The sequence below is a fragment of the Papaver somniferum genome, chromosome 2 (genome assembly GCF_003573695.1).
Source record: "Papaver somniferum cultivar HN1 chromosome 2, ASM357369v1, whole genome shotgun sequence".
Lineage (NCBI taxonomy): Eukaryota > Viridiplantae > Streptophyta > Magnoliopsida > Ranunculales > Papaveraceae > Papaver > Papaver somniferum.
The window spans coordinates 109,262,693-109,287,188 of record NC_039359.1 but is presented as its reverse complement, the minus strand read 5'-3'; the positions used below and the strand labels follow the sequence as shown (position 1 = coordinate 109,287,188).

The following is a 24,496-nucleotide window of genomic DNA, read 5'->3' as shown; positions in this document are numbered from 1 at the left end:
AGGAAAATAGAAATACTTAACCTAATCTACTTAATCCAATATTAATTGGCTTGGCTTGAGGCAAACAAATATCTCCTGCAATGCATACTTCAGAAGCTTAAAGAGCAAGATTGAATTATTACTCATTTCAATTTGGTAATAATTACTCATTTCATATGCTTAGTCGAGAGAGAGAGAGAGAGAGAGAGAGAGAGAGAGAGAGAGAGGACAATGATGAATTTAGTAATATTACTCATTTCATATGCTTAAAGAGCATGATTGAATTATTTCTGTGTCTTTGTAACAGCAATAATAAATCTACATTCTTTTCCCTTTCTAAATAATTACAAACATTTTTAACATAATCAAACTCGGGACCATACAAGTGGGATGCACCCGCGGCCTTGAATGCTAACAGGTTCCAATCACCTGTTGAAGATAAGGAAAACAATATCTGAGTAAATCTAAATAATAAATCATGGAATTTGTTAGATTTAATGACTAAATTGATACGGACGAGTTTAAAGAAGTGATGGTCAACGAAAGAGAGGAAAAAAACTTTATGGAGAAAACATATATATGCAGCAGTGATATTCAATACTTTAGGCTTTCTGATTCTTACATTCTAACATACCTGCTTGCATCTCTAATGGAAAGTCCGTAATAACGAAGTGGCGGTCAGCCCACCAATTGCGACGGAGCTTCCATAACTTACGCGACGTTCCAACTGTAATGAATTTGCCAACCGTACTGGAAATACCCAGATTCATTGTACGACTTCCTTCTGAACTACTGTTAGTTGACTCAAGAACATCTTCAATCTGAGATGCTTTAAGAAAGCATAGAGCAAGTTCTTCCCATACATTGCAAGATCCGGAGGTATTATCAAGATGTAAAGATATCATCTCCACTAAACGTTCAAGACTGTAATCACCTGCCAAGATGAAAAACAACATAGGATTCTAAGAGAAGTCTTCAGAAGCACGACAAATTTACTACTCAAATGAAACAGTATGTGTATGAGAAGTAAGATTACATGAATGTAAACCAAACTTGGTGAATAGTTTAGTAAAGAAGCTCTCAGAGACAGAAACTTCATTGACACTAGGAATTAACCAGTAACATTAAATTCCGCACCAAAGGAGTGCATGGAACCTACCTCGACTGGTAATTATATAATGACAGGATAAAGCAACACACAGACCAACATATTCATCAAATGAAACAACCTCATTGTAAGGGATCGAGACGAACCATTCTTATACAAGCTGATAAGGTTAGTTACTGCACTGATAGAAGTAGAGTCCCATATCAGTATATCCTCATAACAAGTCGAAAGCACTAGTGCATTCGTACCATTAAAACCTTCTAAAAGATTGGCCTTTAATCTGCAAAACAAATGAATTGTGAAGATATACCATAAGCTTCGTATAAGAGTTTCATAAAACCTGAACACTAGCGTGTTGACAAAGCACTAAAAGAATAGAATGTGACCGACAGAAGATAAAGTAATTTCGTTTCATATTCAATAGAATATCGTATTAATCTTATATTGTCATGAGCAGGATTAGAAGAGTAGTTTCTGATAAATTTACCTTTCACATCATAATGCTAAAGAGAGTCGCCCATGATGTTTCAAACTCAACTCACCATTTCCTTTTGGCATTCTGATTTATGTTTTTTTCCTCCAGTTTTCTGGTCTGGGGACATGTTTAAGTTGAATCAGTTCTAGATATACCATCTCATCTCATGTTCCTATTTCGTGATCTTGTAGACTGTTTATTTTCTAACAAGTGGAATTTTTTATGGCTATGCTTGTACATGATGCCATTGTGATATTCTCAATAGGCGAAAAATGGTAGCACAGATTGTCAGCTAACAAAAATAAACCGGCTTGCTCAGAAGTGGATGGCCGACCATCTCCAAATCTATTACCTCGAAGTAAACATATAACATGGATAATGTTGGCAACGAATATCGACTTACCTAAAGGGGAGTTCTGCATTTGAACGTTGGGATATGTTCTCAAGCTCCTCTAGTGCCGCCTCAACTTGATCCCCAAGCAGCAACAACTGACAAGGAACAAGTAAAAATAAGGAACAAAAAACAAGTCCGTAAGAAAGAAATATAAATTATATTTTTGAAAACATCACAAATAGCTACCATCAACACATCTATGACCAAGAGTACCACACAGTTCGGGGTGAAATAGCTAATATGTATATATATATACCTCTGTAAGTGAAAACTTACCTTGTTATTAAAAATCTAAAGGAGAATAAAGTTTCTGGGCAAAGAACATCAAACTACAAAACAATACAAAGCCAACAGGATTCCTAAACAAATTAATTATGCAAAATATAATCCTGATCACAAGGCATATATATCAGTATTTAAGGATTCTGGAAAAACAACACAAAGCCAACAGGATTCCTAGACAAAGTAACATGCAAAATATAATCCTGATAACAAGGCATATATATCAGTATTTAAGGATTCTGGGAAAACAGAATCCAGATTACCTGCACCAAAGGAAGTAGGGATGCCCATACAGGTGAAGCAGAATAAAGTGCACGACGCAAATGATTCACTGCTTTACCATAGTTTCCATTAACCCTCGCTCTGTGAGAATCAATGTCCTCCTCCACGTTCTCACTCGGGCTTGGCAACCGCAAAGGCAACAAACTCGTCTGCAAACCTTTTGGGGAAAGATGGTACACAGTTAATGTGAGCACCCAGATCAACAAAAGAGATCAAATTCGTCAACAGTAATGCAAACGCAGAGCTCACCGCGTGAATAGAAAATGGAAGTGTTCCCTCCTGGATGCTGAAAAGGCATTTCTTTGCTGCAAATTACTCCAGAAGATTCCTCGTCGTCGAGACCTTGTTCTTGTGACAAATTTTTGGTTTCTTCTCTCAGCGGAATAACATCAATGTCCATATGATGTTTCTTCTTGTCCACAATAGAGGTGTGTGAATCCCGCTGAACCGTAGATTCTGCATTCCCAACATTAACAGAATTTTGACCATCTAAATCTTCAAATTCGTTGTAGGAATTTATTCCAGATATTTCTGATACTGCAGATCTCTCATACGTGTCAAACTTTCTCAGCTTCATCTCTTTCAGGGTAGAAGACATATACCAAAGCTCGTAATATATCAGGCCAACCACAATGTTTGCAATTGGTTCACCCTCAAAACCCTTATCATTCACGAGGCTGCAAAGTGCACATTAGGTCGGTTAAGATGATGCATTCTGTTAGGGTTATACACCAAAACAATGGTAAAGAACGATAAAAATCCTTTGAATTGGGGATTAGCCACCCAGTTAAGAAAAGCTTAATAATTTTAGATTGATTTGAATGCATAAGTTAGCTCTACAGCATGAGTTTATATAGTGCAGAGTTCTAGCTAAATAAAGAAACATAACTTAAAAGGAAACAACTAGGAGAATGCTAAATATAGAAGACAGTAGTTTAGGGAAGAGTTGTAATATAGTGTCGGTGTCCCAACACATTCCTGTAAATTGTGCTCTCCCACCCATTCCTCAAACATACCAGTAAGTATAGAATAATTTGAAGAAATTTCTGAGCCTCTCACTTAATTATCAGACACAACATCTAGATTATAGAACTTCAGGTGAAAGTGAAACACCCAACATCCAGCCAGACAAGCATGCATATCACTGTACTGCTAGCTATTTCTCAAAATGGCCAATGTCTAGAAATTAAAATCCAAAATCCAGACATACTTATTTAATTTAAAGCTTCTAAAACTATAAAGAGTCGCCACAAAATATTTACACCTAAGGATCCATGATATTTGAGATACAAAAAATTACACACATAAGGCTATTTTTGCATGCATTAACAAACAGTATCACCCTAAAAGACGGCATTACACATTGCTACAGAAAGTTTCTTAATTGCCTAGATAGTGAAACAAAGTCCGCAGCTAGCTTGAATAACGTCTAATAGTGATCTATCTATTAAAGGTGTTTCACGGTGCATACAGAAAGGCCACAAAAACAAGGACACGCCTCAATAGAAGCACGAGAAGATATTTACTACCAGACACTAGGCATGGTAAATTTTTCTCAAAGTTACACAATATTGATAACATAATAAGAATAAGAACCGTACTATGTGATAGTCAGCTCTGCCTCTCCTAAGATATCCTTCTTTTTTTCCGCCTCTGCTATGATATCCTTCTTTGTTTCCACCTCTATGTGTCCATGCGCAAGAACCGTAATACGGTAAAGGAAGTATTGTATTTGGAACAAGTATTTTTCCTGCATGGAGAACACAATATAAGATCAGTAATTCTAGTAAACCGGACCCACAGACAACATCTACTCTAGCTTCAAAGAGTAAGGTCCCATTTCTAGAGCTTTTGGTGACAAGCTAAGGAGAAAGCTTTGACCACTAAAACATTTTTCTAGGAAAAGAAGTTTAAAACTTCTCACTAGATTCATCAAATTTTTACCAATCGATGCATCGACGATTCAAATCAGAAATACATTTATAAAAATGCGAAAAATGACAACCAGAACATACTCCCTATCCCTAGTATACAGAAATAGTGTGAGATATAATATAGATGTTAAATCCCATGGATTAACTGGGTTCAAAAGATGGAACGTCCAATGCCTGCACTTCAAAAACCAGAGAACCGAAGAGAAGTGGGACTAATTCTACCAAATACAGAACAGAAACAAAACCCTCAAAACACAAGGGCTAGGGCTCTAGGTAAATTTGCCACAGGGATTTCCAAAATCAACTAATTATGGAAGATAAGCCACATTACAATACTACGTAAAATGAAACCGACAGAGAAAAAAAAAGAGTGGCCACAGAAACTAATACCTTTGGTGCCCAATGCTTCATTTTCCCGTTTTTTTTCGTCCAAACATCATAGAGACCCTTGACTCTGAATTCTCTCAATTCAACATCTCCCTTATGTGCAAGCTCCAATGCAGCCTAAAAGCATTGCAATGTCCACAAAAGGGTCTTGATTAAACATTCCCTCTAACTAAAAAAATGGGACCAAGGCTGCTAAAAACGTAATAATCGAAGTATAATGCCACATTGTTTTTATATCTCAATACCAATATTATGATTATCACATGATAAAATAGCCCTACATTCACTACAATGTGGAAGAAGACTATTATCTAAAACAACATTCAAAATTCAATCAGTTAGAATTAAACAAATAAGGGAAACTTTGGTTACCCAATACTTGATTCTATTCTCCTTGGGAGACCTCTCATGCTCAGTCCCTTGCATAAGTACACTCAACACACCACTCGCTTCTATCCATTTATGAAATCGTATGAGTTTCTTAAGAATACGGGTTAATCTCCTGATATGCACCGGTCTCACATTCCTAGGTGAACCAGCATTCTTTCGAGGTTTAACAGCCTTCTTTGCTGGTTTATCAGTAGTGGTATCATCTTCTTCATCGGAATAAGTGGTGATATTAGGTTTTTGATCGGAATTCGTAGTGATATTACCGTCATTATCATGAATAACCAAACTTTTTTCATCCATGGTCTCAACAACTTCAGATTTGCATATCTTAAGCGCCGCCATACTTTTTTCAATCTGGATTTCAGGAACTTCAGATTTGATTACCTTAAGCACCGCCATAGATTTCAATAACTTCGATTTTGCTTATCTCATTCAAACACTACCATTTCAATACTGAGAAATTTATCCCCAAAATCAACCGACCCAACCCAGGATTTATTCAACTGGGCGAAAAATTATCCCCCTTTAGAGAAAGATGGACAGAGGAAGAGGAGCAAAAAATGTATATACACGGAGAAAGGGTTTATCAGGGTTTTTGTTATTACCAAAAGTACGTTATACGCGAAGGGGTCCGTATAGTTCGACAAAAATGAGTGTAAAAAATTAAAGCCGCTGCAGGGGATCGAACCCGGGTCACCCGCATGACAGGCGGGAATACTTACCACTATACTACAACGACATGTTGATTTTGTTCGGCAAATAATGTTTTACGAAGCTTGTTTTGCATCAGTACACATAAGACGCAGTCTCTATTCCCGAGACCAGACTCCTGCTCTTGGCTCCTCCTCCTCCCTCCGAAAGTGTAAGAAAGCAAAGAAATGTCTAGGTTTTGGAAACCAGGAACAGAGAGACCACAACTCGTAGACGATGAAGAAGGTGGAGTCATCTTTGTGTCATCAACTCCATCTCATAGGTATCTTTGATTCTCTTGTATCTGATAAAGTTGTTTTCAATTGGTTAAAATTAATAACTAATTATGAATTTTGATTTGCCACAAACAGTATTGAGAAGCAAAGACAAAGATTACCAGTATACAAATATCGTACTCACATTCTTTACCTAGTTGAGAATCATGCTGCTACCATCATTGTTGGTGAAACTGGTAGTGGTAAAACTACTCAAATCCCTCAGTTTCTTAACGAAGCTGGTTGGGCTGAAGGTGGACGGGTTATTGCTTGTACACAACCAAGACGATTGTCCGTTCAGGTACCCTGATTTAAATGCAAAATGTTGTGTTTGTATAATTATATTGGTTTAACCTTGTTCAACATTTTATAATTTACTTTTTGGTTGGTCTTGCTCTTTTATGTTTCAGTCCGTTGCTGCGAGGGTAGCTGAAGAGATGGGTGTAACTCTTGGAGATGAAGTTGGATATACAATTCGTTTTGAAGATCTTACAAAGCCAGTGAGACCTCTTTTCTTTTTTGTTTCTCTTTTTTTTTTTAAGCCAGTGAGACACTGTTGGAGTTTTTTGTTAAGGTATTTGCTTGCCTAGAACTCGGGGTTTAAGTAGATGATAGGTTATGCTGAATTTGTACTCCATTGGTGAAATTTATGGTGGCCTGAGATTAAGTGTTTTGTGTAAAAAATAAATTTGTGTTTCTTGTATCACAGGGTGTAACCAGAATCAAATTTCTTACTGATGGCGTTCTACTGAGGGAAATGATGGAAGATCCTCTTTTGACCAAATATAGGTATATGAATTTTACTGGAGGCTTCTGCTTCTAGCATTTTCTGTCATCATATACATGGTCTGCAATAGAGAATTTGTTATTGAAAAAAGGATTGTAATATTTTCCTTTCTCATCATCGTTGTCAGTGTTATAATGGTGGATGAGGCACACGAGCGCTCCCTTTCAACTGATATCCTATTGGGTCTCCTTAAAAAGGTGTTACTTGAGCAAGTCTTACGTCCTGGTGTTTACTGTCGCTCTTGTTTTCCTCATCTGATTCAGTAATACACATTCCAGATTCAATGTCGGAGACCTGAGTTGCGTCTCATAATATCATCTGCTACAATTGAAGCAAAGTCTATGTCTGCTTTCTTCCGCCCCAGGTACTTCGTCCAAATCGATTGCAGTTTAGTTTGGACATGTCTTGTCTTGTGGAAATTTGTTAACTCGGGATTTCAGAATATCACTTCCATTCACACGTTTTGTTCTGTTGACCAGCAAAAGACGTGAAGAGAAAGGAGCTGACAAGCTTGGACCAACAAAAGAACCTGCCATACTGTCTGTCGAAGTATGTTAGTTGGTATCTTCAGTTGTTGTGTTAACTAGTTACAGTATCTGTTACAGTAGAAGGCTAATTATGTTTATGTGTTACCACCAGGGTAAAGGATTTACAGTTCAGACTCACTATCTCGAGGAACCTGCATCCGATTATTTGCGAACTGCTGTTTCAACAATTTTAGCTATTCATGATCAGGTACTCAGCAGTTTATGGTTCAAAGATTAGAACGTTATCACTATGTTTACATGAGCTCTCTGTTATGTTCTAGTACCAGAAGAGTAATGTCTCTTATATATGCCTGAAAACATGTCATCCATCTATTTGTTGTTTGTCTGCACTTCATTGGTCTGTTACATACCAAAGTCTTTCACTTCTCACTTGTCTATTGAAGTAATGAATAGATATAGCATGTCACTATGCTCCATTTCAGCAGGCATAATAATGTATTATAGCAACTTTCTAGAACATGATCATTCATCTGTCTATGACTTACAAACTCAAATCCGTTACTTAATACTGTAATATTGCGTGCATTTGTCCCTTAGATAAAAAAAACAATTACTTGATTGGGTCTCCTTAAAGATGTTGCATGTTTGCATTCATCTTTCTTTGACTCTTTATCATCCAGTATTTGCTTCTTCACTCTAAATTTGTTCTGTAGGAACCTCCAGGCGATGTTTTGGTGTTCCTTACTGGTCAGGATGATATTGATGCAGCTGTTCAACTGCTTACAGAGGATAACACTAGGCGATCTTCTGGTAACATAGAATTGGCACTTATAATTTTCCTGTATTATTTCTTATACTGATGAAAACAAGTTCCTCTGCTGATAAAGTGATGGAAACCGAATCTAGAAATGAATTTAGATACCATTTTGTACAAGTCAGTTTTCCATTTCATATACCAAATGATGATGATAAACATCTAGAAAAAGGTCGCTCACATTCCATAATGACTGAGCACCTAGCCACTACTTTCAACTTTTAGTAGTTCAAGCATATGACACTTGTCCAACAATTTGTGGACTACAGTAATAACGTAAACATAAAAAACTTTTCAGAGAGAAAATTTATAGCTGTTACGGATTGTCCTTTAAACCTGTGAAGTACGTGCTGATTTAATGTAGAAGTTCTTCGATCACAAAATATTTAGACTTCATGTATCATGTGTTGAGCCAATAACCCTCTCCGTTATTCAATCACATCGATCCTGAGTGATTACACATCTTTTTCAGGTCTACTGGTGTTACCTTTGTACTCGGGGCTTTCACGTGCGGATCAGGTGTGTGTGCCCATCGTATATTGTAGCTCTTATGTAGTATGTTGTTCCTATATATTTAGCTGGTAGCATGATCTCATTGCATTTGGTTCTGCTGTAGGAACTTATCTTTTCCCCTACACCTAGAAGCAAGAGGAAAGTTATAATATCTACTAATATTGCAGAAACTTCATTGACCTTGGAGGTGACTTTTTTTCTTTAAAACATGATTAACAGTATATATATGTTCCATGCAATGCTTGTAATTGCTAATTGATATTCGCATCAAATTATGCAGGGTGTTGTCTATGTTGTGGATAGTGGGTTCTCGAAACAGCGTTTCTATAATCCGGTATTTTTTATTCCCAATTTTCTTTTGTATTTTTTGGAGTGATATTTACTTGTTTGATTCAAGGTTTGCGTGTTTTCTGTTTTGTATAGATTTCAGATATAGAAAATTTGGTGGTCGCACCAATATCCAAGGCATCTGCTAGACAAAGAGCTGGGAGAGCTGGAAGAGTACGGCCAGGGAAGTGTTACAGGTATTTAAAATGCAAAGAATGGCATTGTCAGATAAAAACAGGGGTTCCTTTCTTGCTCATATTTTTGTGCTGATTTTCTTTGTCTTGAGAGTGCTAAATAATTATCTTCCTTTTTGTCTAAATGGTAACTAATGTGAAGCAAACAAAGAAGAAGAAAGAAAAATCCCACATGCATTTTACCTTCAATTTGTGCATTTCGAGAGAAATCTTTTTTGCGTACATGCATTTTACCTTCAATGGTGCATTTTGTAATCATCTCACACATAGATTTCCTGGTCCCAGGCTATATACTGAAGAGTTCTTTAATAAGGAAATGTCTGCTCATGGGATCCCAGAAATGCAGAGATCAAACCTCGCTTCGTCTATAATTCAAGTATGTGATCTTGTTGCAGCTTAAAAGCATTCTTACTAAGGGTTTATTGTTTTTGCCACATTGTGATATACTGTCTTACTCTTGGAATTTTCTTTATGCTTTCCATGTACTAATTGACTTCCTCGGTTTTAATATCAATGCTGATTGCAATGTCAATTTACAGTTAAAGGCCTTGGGTATAGACAATATCTTAGGTTTTGATTGGCCAGCACCTCCAGCACCAGAGGCAATGGTTAGAGCACTTGAAATTCTTTATTTACTTGGGGTTATCGATGATGATGCGAAACTTACTTCACCGGTTGGATTTCAAGTTGCTGAGATTCCACTGGTATGTCAGTTCTCATCTAGTGTCTCTTGTTGCCTTGTTGGGTTATCACCCTGTTACATATTACAACATTCAGTTAGAGCTGATACCCCTGCAGTTACATCCTTACCTTTTACTGTTGTCTTCTTAATCTGTAGTAGATCTAATTGTTCATCTATACCTTCACACATGTTTTTAGTTATCCACGAATAATTGTGACCTATTTGTTGTAGGACGCTACCGTATCGAAGATGATCTTATCTGGGCACCTTTTAGGGTGTTCTGAGGAGGTTATAACAGTAGCAGCAATTCTCTCCATCCAGGTGAATTCATTACTGGACCTTCCTTTTTCTATGTCATACTAATGGTGCAAATCATATTACTACATAATCCTGGATGTTGGTATTGCACAGAAAACTGCTCAATCTTTATTTGCACTGCAGTAGTGTTGATATCTGTGTTGCATGTCTTGTGTCGAATACGGTTCTATGATACGCCAACTTGAAAAACTAAAATACGGGGACACGGTACACACAATATTTATAGGTAATTTAATATAGATATATTATTATGTATAAGATTGTAAACTTTAAAAAATACATTACATATATATAAGACAGCAAACTTAGCAAAATACATACATATATATGTACGGTTAGTACAGAAAGGCATTTCATTGATGGAAGTATCTACTTATCTTCTTGGTCTCATAGAGATGTAGCTATAGTTGCAGGCATGTAGCTCAACTGTCCGCTGAATCACCGCATAGTGGTAGAGTGTAACTAGGTACATTAAGGCCAGAATTTGCTAATTTTTGTTCAATAGGTGCTCTCAAACTAGTTTCATCATTTTGCACATCCCAATATTGAGTTGGCCCTTTGGTATATCTATCTTCTTGTCTAGATAACAATCTTGTGCCTTTTTGCAGTCTATTTGGGTTTCTGTTAGAGGATCACAAAAAGAGTTGGATGAAGCTAAACTGCGATTCGCTGCGGCAGAGGTTTGTGATCCTTTCCACTTTATCAGAGTAACAGGATTTAGGTGGGAGTACACAGACCTAGATTTATTCGTTGGTGGCAATGGATAGATTGTCTTGTGTATGTACCACTTGTTTTGAAACATGATTTTCTAAGATACCAATTAAGAATTAAAACGCTTAAAAAACTTGCTACGTAAAAGGCGATCATATATGTCCGTAGCTGAAGGCTATAGATCTGTTCGCCACCTAATTTTTTAGTGTTGAACTGATGGTTATTTTTAGCTTTTCGTTTACTTATATGCAATCCACTGCTTTTACCACGGCATGCAGGGGGATCATGTAACATACCTGAACGTGTATAAAGCATACCTGCAATCCGGTAAATCTCCACAATGGTGTCATAAGAACTTCATTAATTATCAGGCGATGGTGGGTATCCTTTCTTCACAGCATTAGAAAACTGTATGCGTGTTATTATCTAAATCTGATTCAGTTCTTTCAGGTGTTATCAGTACTAACAAATAACTGGAACTTGTGTGCAGAAAAAGGTTGTTGAAACTAGGGGACAACTGACTAGAATTGCGCATCGGCTCGGCATAGCCTTAAAGTCATGCGAAAAAGATACAGAGGTTTGTCATTGACCTTTTTTAATATTAGGATTGAATCCCTGCTATACAATACCCTACCAGATCTGTAATCAGTAAACTAAGACGACCCCCTAAAGAAACAGAAATGATTCTGGGTGTCAATATTACGAATACCATGCTGAGAAACAAATATGAAAGAAATCTAATTTCCTTTTGATAAATTTATGGGTTTTGTTCATTTACCCATTACCAGTGTCATTGTCCAGTTACATGTGATTGATATTGATAGTGTTATGGATGACTCCACCCACCATCACTTAGTCAAGCTCAGAAAATCTGGCTGTTTTAGTCGTTTGTCCAACGAGATAAAAAGTTTGCATCTGCGTATCTTTATATTCTTTGACTATGAATCAGTCCCTATGTCTTGAGTGATTCACATCTTCTCCAGCTTTGTGCTTAATTTGCGATCTAAATGTTTTACACCTATTGCAGGTATTCAGAAAGGCAGTTACTGCTGGTTTTTTCACCAATGCATGTCGTTTGGAAGTAAGTATTGATTAGATTGCCTTCACAATTTTGCATCATGTGCAAATGCAATCAAGGCATCTCTCTTAACTAGACTGCCTCTTGCCTAGATAGCCTCTTTCCTCCTATCCCCGTTTTGGTGTTCTGAATTAGTTGGCGGAGAAACACAGTAGCATCAATTTTTATTGCTCTATCAGTCTTTGTTTCCCTTTTGAATGTTGAAGCAAACATTATTTAGTAATTTTCTGATATGTACGGGCTATTTTGTCCTCAGGGTGGAGTGTATAAGACTGTTAGGAATTCACAAGAAGTACATATCCATCCATCGTCGGTACTATTCAGGTGAGAAAATTCTGCTACCCCAATAACACTTGGTCTCATCACGCCCCATGTGTCATTCAGTGAAAGTTAATTTTTCTATCATGCACTGTTTTATTTATTCTCTATTATTAGACACTTATATGAGAAGTAATTTCTTCTTTACTTTGGCAGAGTGAATCCGAAATGGGTAGTCTATCATTCTCTTGTCTTGACTGATCGGCACTACATGCGCAATGTCATGACAATTGAGCCTTCCTGGCTAACAGAGGCTGCACCCAATCTTTATCAGCAAAAAAGCTCCAATTTTGATGCACGTTGACCATTTTGTTGGCGGGGCGATGGAATGAGCTGTTACCATCCTGAAAAACTGTAGATAATACATCTGTATGCAAGTGCAAAGACAGATTTGAAATGGAAGGCATAACTTTTGTGTGAATTTTTTTCATCTTACTCTTCAATGCCTCCTAAGAATATCAAAAACCAAGACCAGCATTTATGCTCTCAATATTAGTTGAGATCCTTTTGGTACCTGCTCAATAGAGATATCAACCCTGTCAAGCACCCATTTTTTTCTAGCCTCTTCCAAGTCACCCCAAAGGAGATTATCATTATCAAAAGGAGCCTGCATTACAATAGAAGTAGAGCCATCTAATATCGATCCTTGAGGAGATCTCTTGATATTAGATTTATCTACTGATAGATGATGCTGCATACAGGATGGGGTAGTCTCCCAATTTAAAGTTGAATTTAAGTTCCTTACAAATTTAGCTAAAGTATCCGCTACCATGTTTCCTAATCTAGGAACAAAATAAAAACCCAAAAAATTGCTGCATAAGTTTGCTATCCTATCTGCCTCATCAAGACAGGCTTTAGCATTGCCAAAAAATATTCAAATTCTTTCCATAAAAGTAATTAAAAAGGTTTTTGCAGTCTCCTTCAATATTGAAGTTCTTGATTCCCTTCTCCTTTGCCCAAATAGTTGCCTCCAACACTCCTATAACTTCCGGTTCCTGGGAGTCTGTACTTGCTGAATGTCTTGATCTTCCTCCTTCTGAAATTCCTGCATCATTCCTCATGATGGCAAAATGTCAGAGATCAAAGCTGCATCTACATTAATTTTTAAGGTGTCCTTTTGTGATGCTTGCCAAACATGTTATTTATCTTCTTATGAATCTTTTTTATTTTGTCAGATTTACTAATTCTTTTGAACCAGAAAGTAATGTGCCCTTGAATTTCTAGAGCCAAACTATTTTATGTTTTAGATTTATCTTCAAAAACTGTATATAAGATTTTATTGGTGAAAATGCGCATACTTTAAGAACGCGCAATTGGAGGATACTAAAAGTAGTTGGGGGATATAAATTACTATCCCCATCCAATAGTGTCTGCTAAGGGGTGTTATTTGGGGGTAGATATACTAAAATACCCTTTGGGCTAATTAAAAATATATTGAAAAGACAATAATACTCCCTCAAAATAAAAAAATTAAAACTAAAAATCAAAAATCAAAAATCAAAATCATATCCTCATTCTCCTTATGTTCCGGCACACTTAGGGTTTTGAAAATAAATAAATTTCATCGTTCTTCATTCCATCATCATCCACGAATTCATCGTCGATTCAAAAATATCTTCGTCGGTTACCGGAATCTATAAACATGCCTCCACGAAAGAAACCCAATCCGCAATCAAAATCAAAATCCGTAGCTCAACAAAAACAACAAGAAGGGATTAACCGGATTGCTCTTGAAGAAGAAGAAGAGGATTCATACCATCAAACTCCCGAAAAATGACTTCCGTGAGAAGGTAAGTGATTCTTAACTGTGTTTCACAAGTGATGTAATCGATTTAAAGGAGTGGGTTTAGGTTAGATTCGCGAACTCTAACTGAAGCAGTTCTTGTTATACTCAATTACGACATTGAAATAAGTACGAATACCATGTCGGTACGGGCTTACGACATTGATTTGAGTTTGAATACCACGCCGACTATAAAAAATTACCTGAAACTGCATGTTCATTTCCGGATTAAATTTATGTTGAATACCATGCCGACACTTGATTTCAACATTGTTTATAATTTAATTTCTAAGCCGACAGTTCCTATTTAGTTTACGGGAAGAACTTAGGAATGTTGAGCTTGTGGGCATTGTCGGCATTTCAATATCTATGCCGGTATTCTTTCTCGGCATGGTCGAGCTTTCTATAGACAATACTGGTTTATTTGAAATATACTACATGAAACTCCTAATGTTTTGTTTCTAAGCCGACATAGTTTCTTTATCTATTTCAATGCCTTTTTTGTTTTCCGGCATGTTTTATCTTCCGTAAACAGTGCCAGATCTTAAGCTTTAATGCCGTTATTCATCATTCCATGTCGGCTTCAGATATGATTGTTGGTTGTTGTTTATTTATTTCGTATTTCTTTTGATATAGGGCTAAAGCCGAGGAACTTAAGAAACGAAAAAGTAAAGATGTTGGCGTTAAGAATAGAAAGAAGAACACTCTTGGAACTCCCGAGTCTCTGCCTCCTCGAGGGAAAAAATTTGGTCGCAATAAGCGTTTGGGAGCAGGCTCTGCAAGAGAGAAAATTTGGGAGAGTAGAGACCGTGGAAAAATAAAAATTCGTGAACGTACTGGAGAATCAATTGATAGCACAATGGAGAGGAAGATGATCAGGTTGATCCAATCCAACAAGCAAGCCAAAGTGAAGATTCAGAGGTAGACGCTGGGCCAAGTCAACAACCGACACAAGGTGAAGGTGTAGGCGAACAACAGTAGAAGAAGAATAATATTAGAAGAAAGTAGTCAAACAAAAAGGTTCGCACCTTTCCTCATCATGATGACATGTTATGCTGACCTTGGTGGTGGGAAATATTGGGGTCAACTGCCCGATCAGCACCGACTATTTGGCTACAACACACATGGGATCGTACTATCTATCAAACCTATGTAAGAATTTTTACCTTGTGCATATGTATTGTTTTATATGCTTTCTTTCATTATATCCTATTTATGTATACTTTCTTTTTCTTTCTATTTATGTATAATCTCATTGTCTCCTAATTGTAGGATCATAAGAATGTTATACGTGTTTGCCGACACCAAGGCGAGAGTAAATGGCCTTTGGCTTTGGAATGTGAAGAGGTGTTATATCCTTTGGTTGAAAATTTTGTGGAGTATGATTCTGTGACAGTCAATTGCTTCGTCGATAGGTTTCATGGTAAAATTGATACCATGCACTTCCCATTTGGGGAGATGACCTTGATCCCTGAAGATGCTCAGAAGATTCTAGGTTTATGGGTTGGCAGTAAATCAGTTACAGGAGGAGATAACTGTCCGGACCTAGAATGGTCGAAGTTACACGCTTTGACTAACAAGTTGTTTGGTTGGGACTACGAAACTTCTATGCAAGATCTTATGTATCTAAGAATTATAGGACGAAGACATTGAAACTGAAGATGCTTAAGGAGTGGTTTGGAGGGACGAAGGAGAGACAGAAGAAAGATGACTGGGATCCCGCACAAATTCGTTATACAGCCGCTGTGTACCTGTTATTCATCTTGGGCACTAGGGTATTCCTTGACACTAGTGGAAACAGGGTGAATTTAAACCACCTTCAATACTTGGATCCGTTGGAAGAGGTCCTTAGCTATTCTTAGGGCACCGTGGTAATTGCACATTTGATGACGGAGATGAGAATGGCCTCTAAGGCTGCTACCAATCAATTTTTCTGGAATTTCACTTTACTCTAGGTAATTTTATTTTTAAACTTATGTTTTTATATATTGTTCACATATATTGTTATTATTGGAAACAAAATTACTGCTTCTTATATGTATTATTCTACACTGGCATAGGTGTGGGCTTATCAACACTTCCCAACATTGTTCACGAACTACAAATCCTTGACGAAAAAAGAAAATTTCCAACCCGATGAGACTAGTGATCGGAGATACGAGTTCAACAATACTCTGAAGTCTGGTAACAATCGTCGACTGACATATACGAGATTGGATCTAGACGCGATGACTACCAAAGAGGTTGTGTTCGACTCTTATAAGGAGGATAGAGAAAACCACCACTTGTTGAGGTTTTATAACGTTTCATTTTACAATGGACCGTTGTTCAACCCAAAGGGATACATTATGGCTGATCCTCGACATGTGCTGCGACAACTTGGATATAAGCAACAATCTAGTTTGCAGCAACTTGCGTTTGAAAGGTACTTTGTTGACTATCCTCGGAGCTATTCAATTAACGAAAGGTTGAAGGTAAAGTATACGTCAAATCCAGAACCAACACATTGGAGGGAAATGGAACAACATCGTTTGGTATATACAAGTAATTGGGAGATTGAGGAAAAAAGTGATGAATCCGGGGCATTACCTGAAATACTCACATCCTTTAGTTGTGCACCCGGATAATGTTGAATTTCCACCCCAGAAAAACCCTCCCGTTCCAACTCCTACAGAGGCACCACCTACAATTTCCGGACTTCAGAAGACCGTTAGATTGCTCGTAAGTATCGTTAATTGCTTAGTCGTTTAATGTATACACAATCTTATATGAGTATATATAATAATTATTTGTTGGATATATGAAACTAGCGGGACCGACTTGGCAAGTTGAGGAAGATGTTTGGTTGAAAGAACGAGAAATGAGAGGTGCTGACCCCATAGAAATGAAAAAAGTCCAGGAAATGTTGAACAAAATGGAGATCCAAATGCAAAAGATTTGGTCGGGGAAGGGAAGAAGATGACCGCCAAGAAGCAACTAAGAAACTTCAAAACCAACTAAGAAATCCTTCAAATCGGTTGAGTTGAGGAGAGAGACTGTCTGCAAATCGGTTCCTTCAACTCAATGAACTTTTCTTTATCATTTTTTGTTTGACTTTCATTTTTAGAGTATAATCAGTGAGTATTTATAGCGTTCTTGATAGATCTTGCGATGATTAGCATTAATTAGTATGGATCCTGGTAAGAACATGAATTTTGAAGGAAAAAATGATGATTCTGAGATACATCCATCTGTGGTGGATTTATCTAAAATTTATGAAGCTCAACCTTCAATTAATTTGATTGATGCTCAAGCAAACACAAGGTATGATTCGTGGAAGTTCTCTTTAATTGGTCGACTTGATTTACTTCGTATTAAATTTGTTGATGCTTCAAATATTCTAAAGAAACAATGGAAATTGACTGGTAAATGTCAAATGATTCCATTAGGGAAGGGTTTTTTCATAGTTAAATTATAGAATAAAGTGGATAAGAACTATATCAAATCTGGCAAGTGGGAAGTTATCAATAAATACTTAAGTGTTAGAAATTGGATCCCTAATTTTAGACCTGGAAATCAAAGAACATCTAAGGATATGATATGGGTTCATTATCCTGGATTAAGTCTAGAATATTGGGACGGAAAGACTTTGTTTAAACTAAGCAGAACACTGGGTAATCCTGTCAAGGTTGATGAAGCAACACTGAATAATCAGAGCGGATATTATGCAACACTGAATAATCAGAGCGGATATTATCCTTACTAATCCACCTAAATTTTGTTGGAAATGTAAAATTGTTGAGTGTAGGGTTAAATCCCAAACATAGTCAAATGCTGAACCAGTGAGTCTTTCTTCTTCTGGGAAAAAAAGAGGATATTGTTCAGTCTCCTAAAGTGGTTATAGAACCTTTCGATATTTGTCAAACTCCATTTATTCAAAAAGTTCAATTAGAAGATACAGTTCTTCACTGAACCAGTAGTATATCTTGAAAAGACGAGGGTACCCAAATATACCTCAATCTAAAACTTTTCCATCTATAAGTCTTTTCTCCGAAAGTGATTGTCTATGGACTGAGTCGAGACAATACAACTAATCGGTTCACACTTCGTGTGATCGTCTATGGATATGATATCGAGACAATACGACAACAAGATTACTTGTGTGATTGACTATGGATACAAGATCGAGACAATACAACAAAAAAGTATATTTACTTTATAAAAGGTTCGGACTTAACCAAACACAATAGGATTGCTATCAAGTAAATAAGAATTAACGTTTGTGTATTTTACTTCTAATTGTAATAGAACAATTATAATTGCGGAAATAGAAAAGTAAAAAACACAGAAAGATTTTGTTAATGAGGAAACCGCAAATGCAGAAAAACCCCGGGACCTTATCCAGAATTGAATACTCTCAGGATTAAGCCGCTATACAAAATATAAGCCAACTTCGTATAATTGAGACCAAACAACTAAACCTATAGTTCACCTAGTTCCGTCTGTATCCCTGCGCCACCAACTTGAAATAAGTCACGCACTTGGAACAATTCCTTTGGTTCGTATTCCAAACAGTAAAGGAACAACAAATCTGTTCGGTAACAACTCTTTTCAACCAAGTGATTGGGTTTGACAAAAGGCTCTTACGTTTATCCCAATAAACTCCTTTGTCAGGTCCTTAGATCTATCCAATAACAATTACCAAAGTAATTGTCAAGATTTTGCAATCAATACTTTGAATCACAAAGAATTGTATTGATGTCGATCTACTAAACTAATCAATCCAATCTATCACAAAGATAAACCGATTATAGTTGGATCCTTTTCCAGCCGTAACAAGTATTGTGCACACCAAAGATTATGAACCCAAATCAGAAATCTTCTTCGTCTTCAAATCTTCTTAGATCTTCAATAAACACCTGCACACAGTCAACTTGAATCTCTTGTGATCAATCACACACGGAACGGAGTCTGTTAACAATGGATTATCACAAGACGTCTTTAGATCTACAAACAGTCTAAATATCCCCGTCGAAACTTATATCTAGTTTGAGTGAATCTTATATCACAAGAGAAGATTCTCAAGCATAAAAAAACTAGGTGTAATCAAAGTTCAACCACCGTTAGTCAATCAAATCAACCGAAAACTAATAATAAACTGCAATTATCTAGTTTCCCACCAACGATGCTAATAGAGCTTCTCAATCCCAAAAAAATCTTTAAACCGAGCGGCCGTAAGAGATTTCGCCTAATTAGGTTACTTTCCTCTCCGAATAGGCGGCTCCACCAGTAACAACAAAACTAGGTAGTTTTGCTGGCTCTGAGGATTAGTTTGCTCGAAATGCAAACTTCAATATTTATAGACCAAGGAAGTTTGGACACCAAGGAATTTCTAAAACCGAATATTCTTAAATATGTGCAATAAACACCAAATTGTTTTTCATATGTGATTGATTATCCTATCAAATCACCATTAATGGGTTTCACGGTTCTACTTCAACATAAAGTTTCGGTTCTACCTCCAAGTGGGTACTAGGATCGTTTACACTAGTTAGCATAAAATGGCTAATAAGTACTAGGATCAGTTACCACTTCTTATGGTAAAGCTTGTGATTGGTTGACCAAGTTATAGGATCGGTTACACCAACTTACTAAAACTTGTTAAACCTCTTACAAAGATCGGTCACACTCTCTCTTGTGATCGGTCACACCTCTTACTAGGATCGGTTACCCAATGACTAGTATTTAGTCACCAAAATTCAAGATATCGATCTTACCATATTAGGTGATTACTTAAGATCGGTTTCACTAATAAAAGTCATACCAATACAAAAGTCAGGCCTTGTGAATAGTTTTACCAAGATACATAAACAAGTTATGAGTGGTTATACTAAACACACATATTGGTAACTCAAAAGATTTGCAATGAATAACAATACCAATAAGCCTAGCAATTTCCCTTTCGATTCACAAAACAATTTTATGAATTTACTTCCTTTAAACGAATGTAAAACATTGTTTCCTAGGACGAAATCTTCACCCATACCCATACATAATCACAATAACATTCATACGATTATGTTGATGTCTTATATATGAAGTTCAAAAGATAGACGTTGTACTTCGTATTGTATTCCTTAATACTATGTCTAACTAGAGTATAATCATTCACAGCTTCGCAGTTATGTTTTCAATATGCATGACCTGAAAGATACGTTGGGGAATGAAATAGTTCAAGTCAAATATTACTAACCTCAAGTGGGAGGATGATGTCGTCGTTGTAGCTCCTTACTTCTTCACATTATTCAAGTCTTCACGTAATACTTGTAATGTCTCATATCTTAATACTTTCAAGCTAACCTATACGAAGTTGACTCTAGTAAATAATCAAGCGACTCTTTAAATGAGTTTTGGTTCACTAAAATATGACAACCAAACTTGACATATCAACGCTTGGTGGGTTCAACCGAGCTATTCTCTAACAATCTCCCCCTTTGTCAATTTTAGTGACAAAACTCTTACATCATATGGATAAACAAATTACAAGAATTCATTACACATACGCTTGATTCCCAAATTCAACAACACAATAACCTATATACATTCAATCCTTTAAATGCCGCTGTTGACATTATAATAACAAAGGTAATACTCCCCATAAAGGTAAGATAGGTAGATTTTCAATCCGCACGTCTTTGTTATTTCCATCATCATATGATATGTTACTCCCTCTTAGTCTATGCTTCACTCTTTCGTTAGATATAACGTTTAAGCACCATTGTCTTTTCCCTTAGTAATACCAAATTAGTTTACTCCATATATTTCTCCTCCTTTTTGTCACAAAATGACAAAGGTACGAGCAAATAAAGGACAAACCGAAAGGATCTTACAAATATTACAAAGATACTTGCAAAACCTATAAGAATTAAGCATGAAGGTTCCACACACCATTTTTGATAACCAATATCAAAACCGAAACTACAAAGTAATTTTGTTTTGATATGTTACCAAGGAAACAATTGCCCGAAGCAATTTTCCCTAATATTTTAGCAAACCAAAAAATCGACTTAGCACCTTAGTTCCTTTGCTAAACCGATTGTACAAATACAATCGCTTGTTCGATAAGACCAAAATAAAGATCAAAATTAACTCTATTTTTCTCATCAGGTTCTAATTATTCTCATCAATAACTTAGACCTTTCACTTTTAAACAAGACAAATACTGGGTTAGTTAACTAGCATTTCTTGTTAAGGCATTCGATTAGACTTGAATAACCGTAACCTCCACTTTGATAAGTCTAACTAAGATCAGAATTAACTTAGTTTCTCTTATCTGGAATCGAATTGGACTAAACAATTCATCCCGAAAACCTTTTCTTTTGTTAAGCCATAAACAATTCATATAAACCAAATAAATCAACTTGCATAATTATTTACCTCAACCGGAAGCAATTGAAACAAACATAAACATTAAAGTACTGCAATTGTACCGTAATTTCGTAAGCCTAAACAATTGATACCAAACAATAAAGCAAGATAACAATAGTTTTTCTTAACCGGAAAAAATTGAATCACACACATCCATACACAAGCAATGGAATAAAACATCAATTATACCGAAATTTTGTTAAGCAAAAGCAATAAATATATGCAATAAAATCAGGCTTTTCTTAAACAAAAAAACGATTAACTAACAAATTCGTTACCACAAATTCCGCATCCTCTTCTCCCCAGAAATATATGTCATTAAGCGCAAGTTCACATAAAACTATCCCCCGTTGTGTTGTCATCCTCTCGCAAAATAAAAGAATAACAACAAAGAGACACCTTTACCAGAGAAAGGTTGAAACCCCGAGACATATAAGCTTTTATGCTAAACCAAATGATTCAACATATTGTGACTTTTTCACATATTGTTTCAATCAGAACCTCTTATGATCCTTTGATAAAGCCTACCAACATGGGCTAGAACTTAATCCTGCTAAACCAAAAAGTCACCCAAACCATAAGGGTTCACACATATGAGATCGAATATTAAGGTCGTGAAAACCGAAATCAAACATCCCATAAACATACATAGCAATAAGATAAAGCAATCAAGCACATGCTATGTAATCAAAAACTATCACGAGAAAAATTATAAACCAATAATTTTATTCATAAATAAGATAGTTTTATTCATAATAGACCTTATACAATTTATTGAAAGAAATAAAAAACTGATGTCTATTTTCCTTGATTAATCCTTCATCTCAATGCTAGAGGAAGGTAGATTATTACTTTCAGTCTTCAACTTGTGAAATTCTTCAAGTAGATAACCTTGTTGTTTGAACAGAATTTCTTGCAGTTGCGAAATTTTCGTGAAGGATTCTGCAAGAACATGTAATTTGGTCTTTGATTGAACACATAAGTGTGTCAATGCTTCGATACACCGATCTTTCTTCAACATATTCTCTCTTTCCTTCTTGCTAAGTGAATCTCTCTTTTCGATGTTGCTCTTTGATTTCTTTAAATCAATAGAAGATGCAGACTTATTCTTAAAGTGATCTTTCAGATCTAGCATCTTATCAAGAGACGACATTGGATCCAGACTCATAGTTCGGACAACGAAAGACCAAAGAAGGAGAAGGATATTTTTACAATTTTCATACTTCCGAAAATATAATATTCCTATAAATACGAGTATCTCAAATATTTTCAATTACTAGATTTTATTCCCATAATCTACACATAAGTGCCTTGATTTTTCTTCTTCCCCACTCAAAGGTTTGGCACACGTGGTGAGAAAAGAATTATAATACCGATCAGTTGGTATTTGTTAGAGCATTGCTCTGTTAAACTTGCATGTCTTTTCTATCTCAAGCATGTTTGTCAATGTCTAGGACATAGATAGTGTAGTTGAGCTTAAATCTCTCGACGTTCATCTCTTAAGACAAAGAACTACTAAGGGGAGCTTGTGGAACTTCTTCGACAAAAGGTATGTGGAAACTTGAACTTATCTATCACTTGGAAAGTCTATTTCTACTATCTCCTGTATTGAGACATAAGTCGTGTTACGATATAGTTTTCTCTGTACACATTTGAGATTTCGAGCTGAGTATATCTCGCTTACATATTTCTCGAAATATGTGTTGGTAAGCTTTTGCTTCGACCAAGTTCATCTTATATCATGAGAAAATTGCCGAGTAACATCTTACATGGTTTGTGTGATACAATCATTTGGTGTAAGACTTGGAAGGTTTCAGTAATGATTATTTCAATATCTTGAAAATTGGTTTGATGTTGATAGTGTGTGAAAATGGTTATTAACATTATAGAAGAATGTTTCAATGACTGAAATAAAGAGTTGATGATGTAACCATTTTTGGATATAAGCATATATAGTGTGTTCGCACATTAGTGTATAAGTCCATAAACCGGAAGCCAAGAGTATGCATATGTGTGTATATGGATTTGGTGAAGGAGACATGTTAAGTATGCGTACCCGTACACATACTGACGGAATTTTTTGAACCGAAAATTTATGCTGAATTTTGAAACTTCACAAACTCAAAACCGGTTGCTTAAGTACGCATACCCGTACGCATACTTAAGCTGGTTACTTTGTTAAATCAGTGAAGTCCATGAACTTAAACATTTAAATCATAAGGAATGCAATCTTTGCAAACCGTGGCTATAATGTTCATGATTGATTCATGTGAATCAAACCGATTTGATTTCAGTTGTGTTTTCTAAATAATTGAAAAACTCTTAACTAGTTTCATTTGAGTCATTTGAACTAGTTATGGTTAAGATGAATAAGGGTGATATGAGAGTAATCATATGGCTAAGCTCGGTTAACTATTTGTGAACCAACATGGTGTACACGTTTAGGTACGGCTACATAAACCTAAATGAGGGTACATTTCATTTGTGTGTAACAAGATAAGTTCGATCTAACGGTTGAAAGATATTAGCTTGGTTGAATCAGGTTTTTCATCTAACAGTGAATATTGAATGCTTTGTTACCAAAGTAACTTGGATTCCAAACCCTGATTTGAAAAATATATAAAGGAGAACTCTAGCAACTGGGAAACCTAATCCCCACAACTCTTGTGTGTTACTAGTTGCATAACTAGAGTCGATTCTCCTTTAACCTTAGGTTTCTTCTCGAGACCCTGTAGGTTAACGACTTGAATACTTCATTGGGATTTTGAATCCAGACCCAACTATTATCTTTGTAGTTGCGTGATCTGATCTTGTTGTTTCTATCGTGTTGAGTGCAATTGAAATAATTGGCTCGAGATTTTATATCTCCGATAGGTGAGA

General features: G+C 36.2%; 2 protein-coding genes and 1 non-coding gene across 3 annotated transcripts; 1 reads left to right on the top strand and 2 right to left on the bottom strand.

The window, feature by feature from the left end:
* Window positions 1-166: 166 nt before the first annotated feature.
* On the bottom strand, window positions 167-5,760 carry LOC113348766. The gene is made up of 9 exons (XM_026592624.1): window positions 5,214-5,760; window positions 4,845-4,958; window positions 4,122-4,270; window positions 2,770-3,197; window positions 2,502-2,677; window positions 1,966-2,051; window positions 1,234-1,367; window positions 614-913; window positions 167-408 (listed from the first exon to the last, which is right to left on the bottom strand). The coding sequence occupies exons 1-9, from the start codon at window positions 5,628-5,630 to the stop codon at window positions 233-235; spliced, it is 1,980 nt and encodes a 659-aa protein (XP_026448409.1). The 5' UTR covers window positions 5,631-5,760; the 3' UTR covers window positions 167-232.
* Window positions 5,761-5,898: 138 nt separating this feature from the next.
* Window positions 5,899-5,970, bottom strand: TRNAD-GUC. The gene has a single exon. It is a non-coding gene; the product is annotated as a tRNA-Asp (tRNA).
* A 96-nt stretch (window positions 5,971-6,066) lies between these two features.
* On the top strand, window positions 6,067-12,948 carry LOC113348765 (probable pre-mRNA-splicing factor ATP-dependent RNA helicase DEAH9). The gene is made up of 22 exons (XM_026592623.1): window positions 6,067-6,204; window positions 6,293-6,497; window positions 6,607-6,696; window positions 6,906-6,985; window positions 7,111-7,180; window positions 7,262-7,347; window positions 7,463-7,532; window positions 7,623-7,718; window positions 8,185-8,281; window positions 8,758-8,804; window positions 8,902-8,985; window positions 9,079-9,132; window positions 9,222-9,322; window positions 9,605-9,695; window positions 9,859-10,023; window positions 10,233-10,322; window positions 10,928-10,999; window positions 11,309-11,407; window positions 11,521-11,607; window positions 12,058-12,111; window positions 12,365-12,432; window positions 12,583-12,948. The coding sequence occupies exons 1-22, from the start codon at window positions 6,110-6,112 to the stop codon at window positions 12,728-12,730; spliced, it is 2,049 nt and encodes a 682-aa protein (XP_026448408.1). The 5' UTR covers window positions 6,067-6,109; the 3' UTR covers window positions 12,731-12,948.
* Window positions 12,949-24,496: the final 11,548 nt, after the last annotated feature.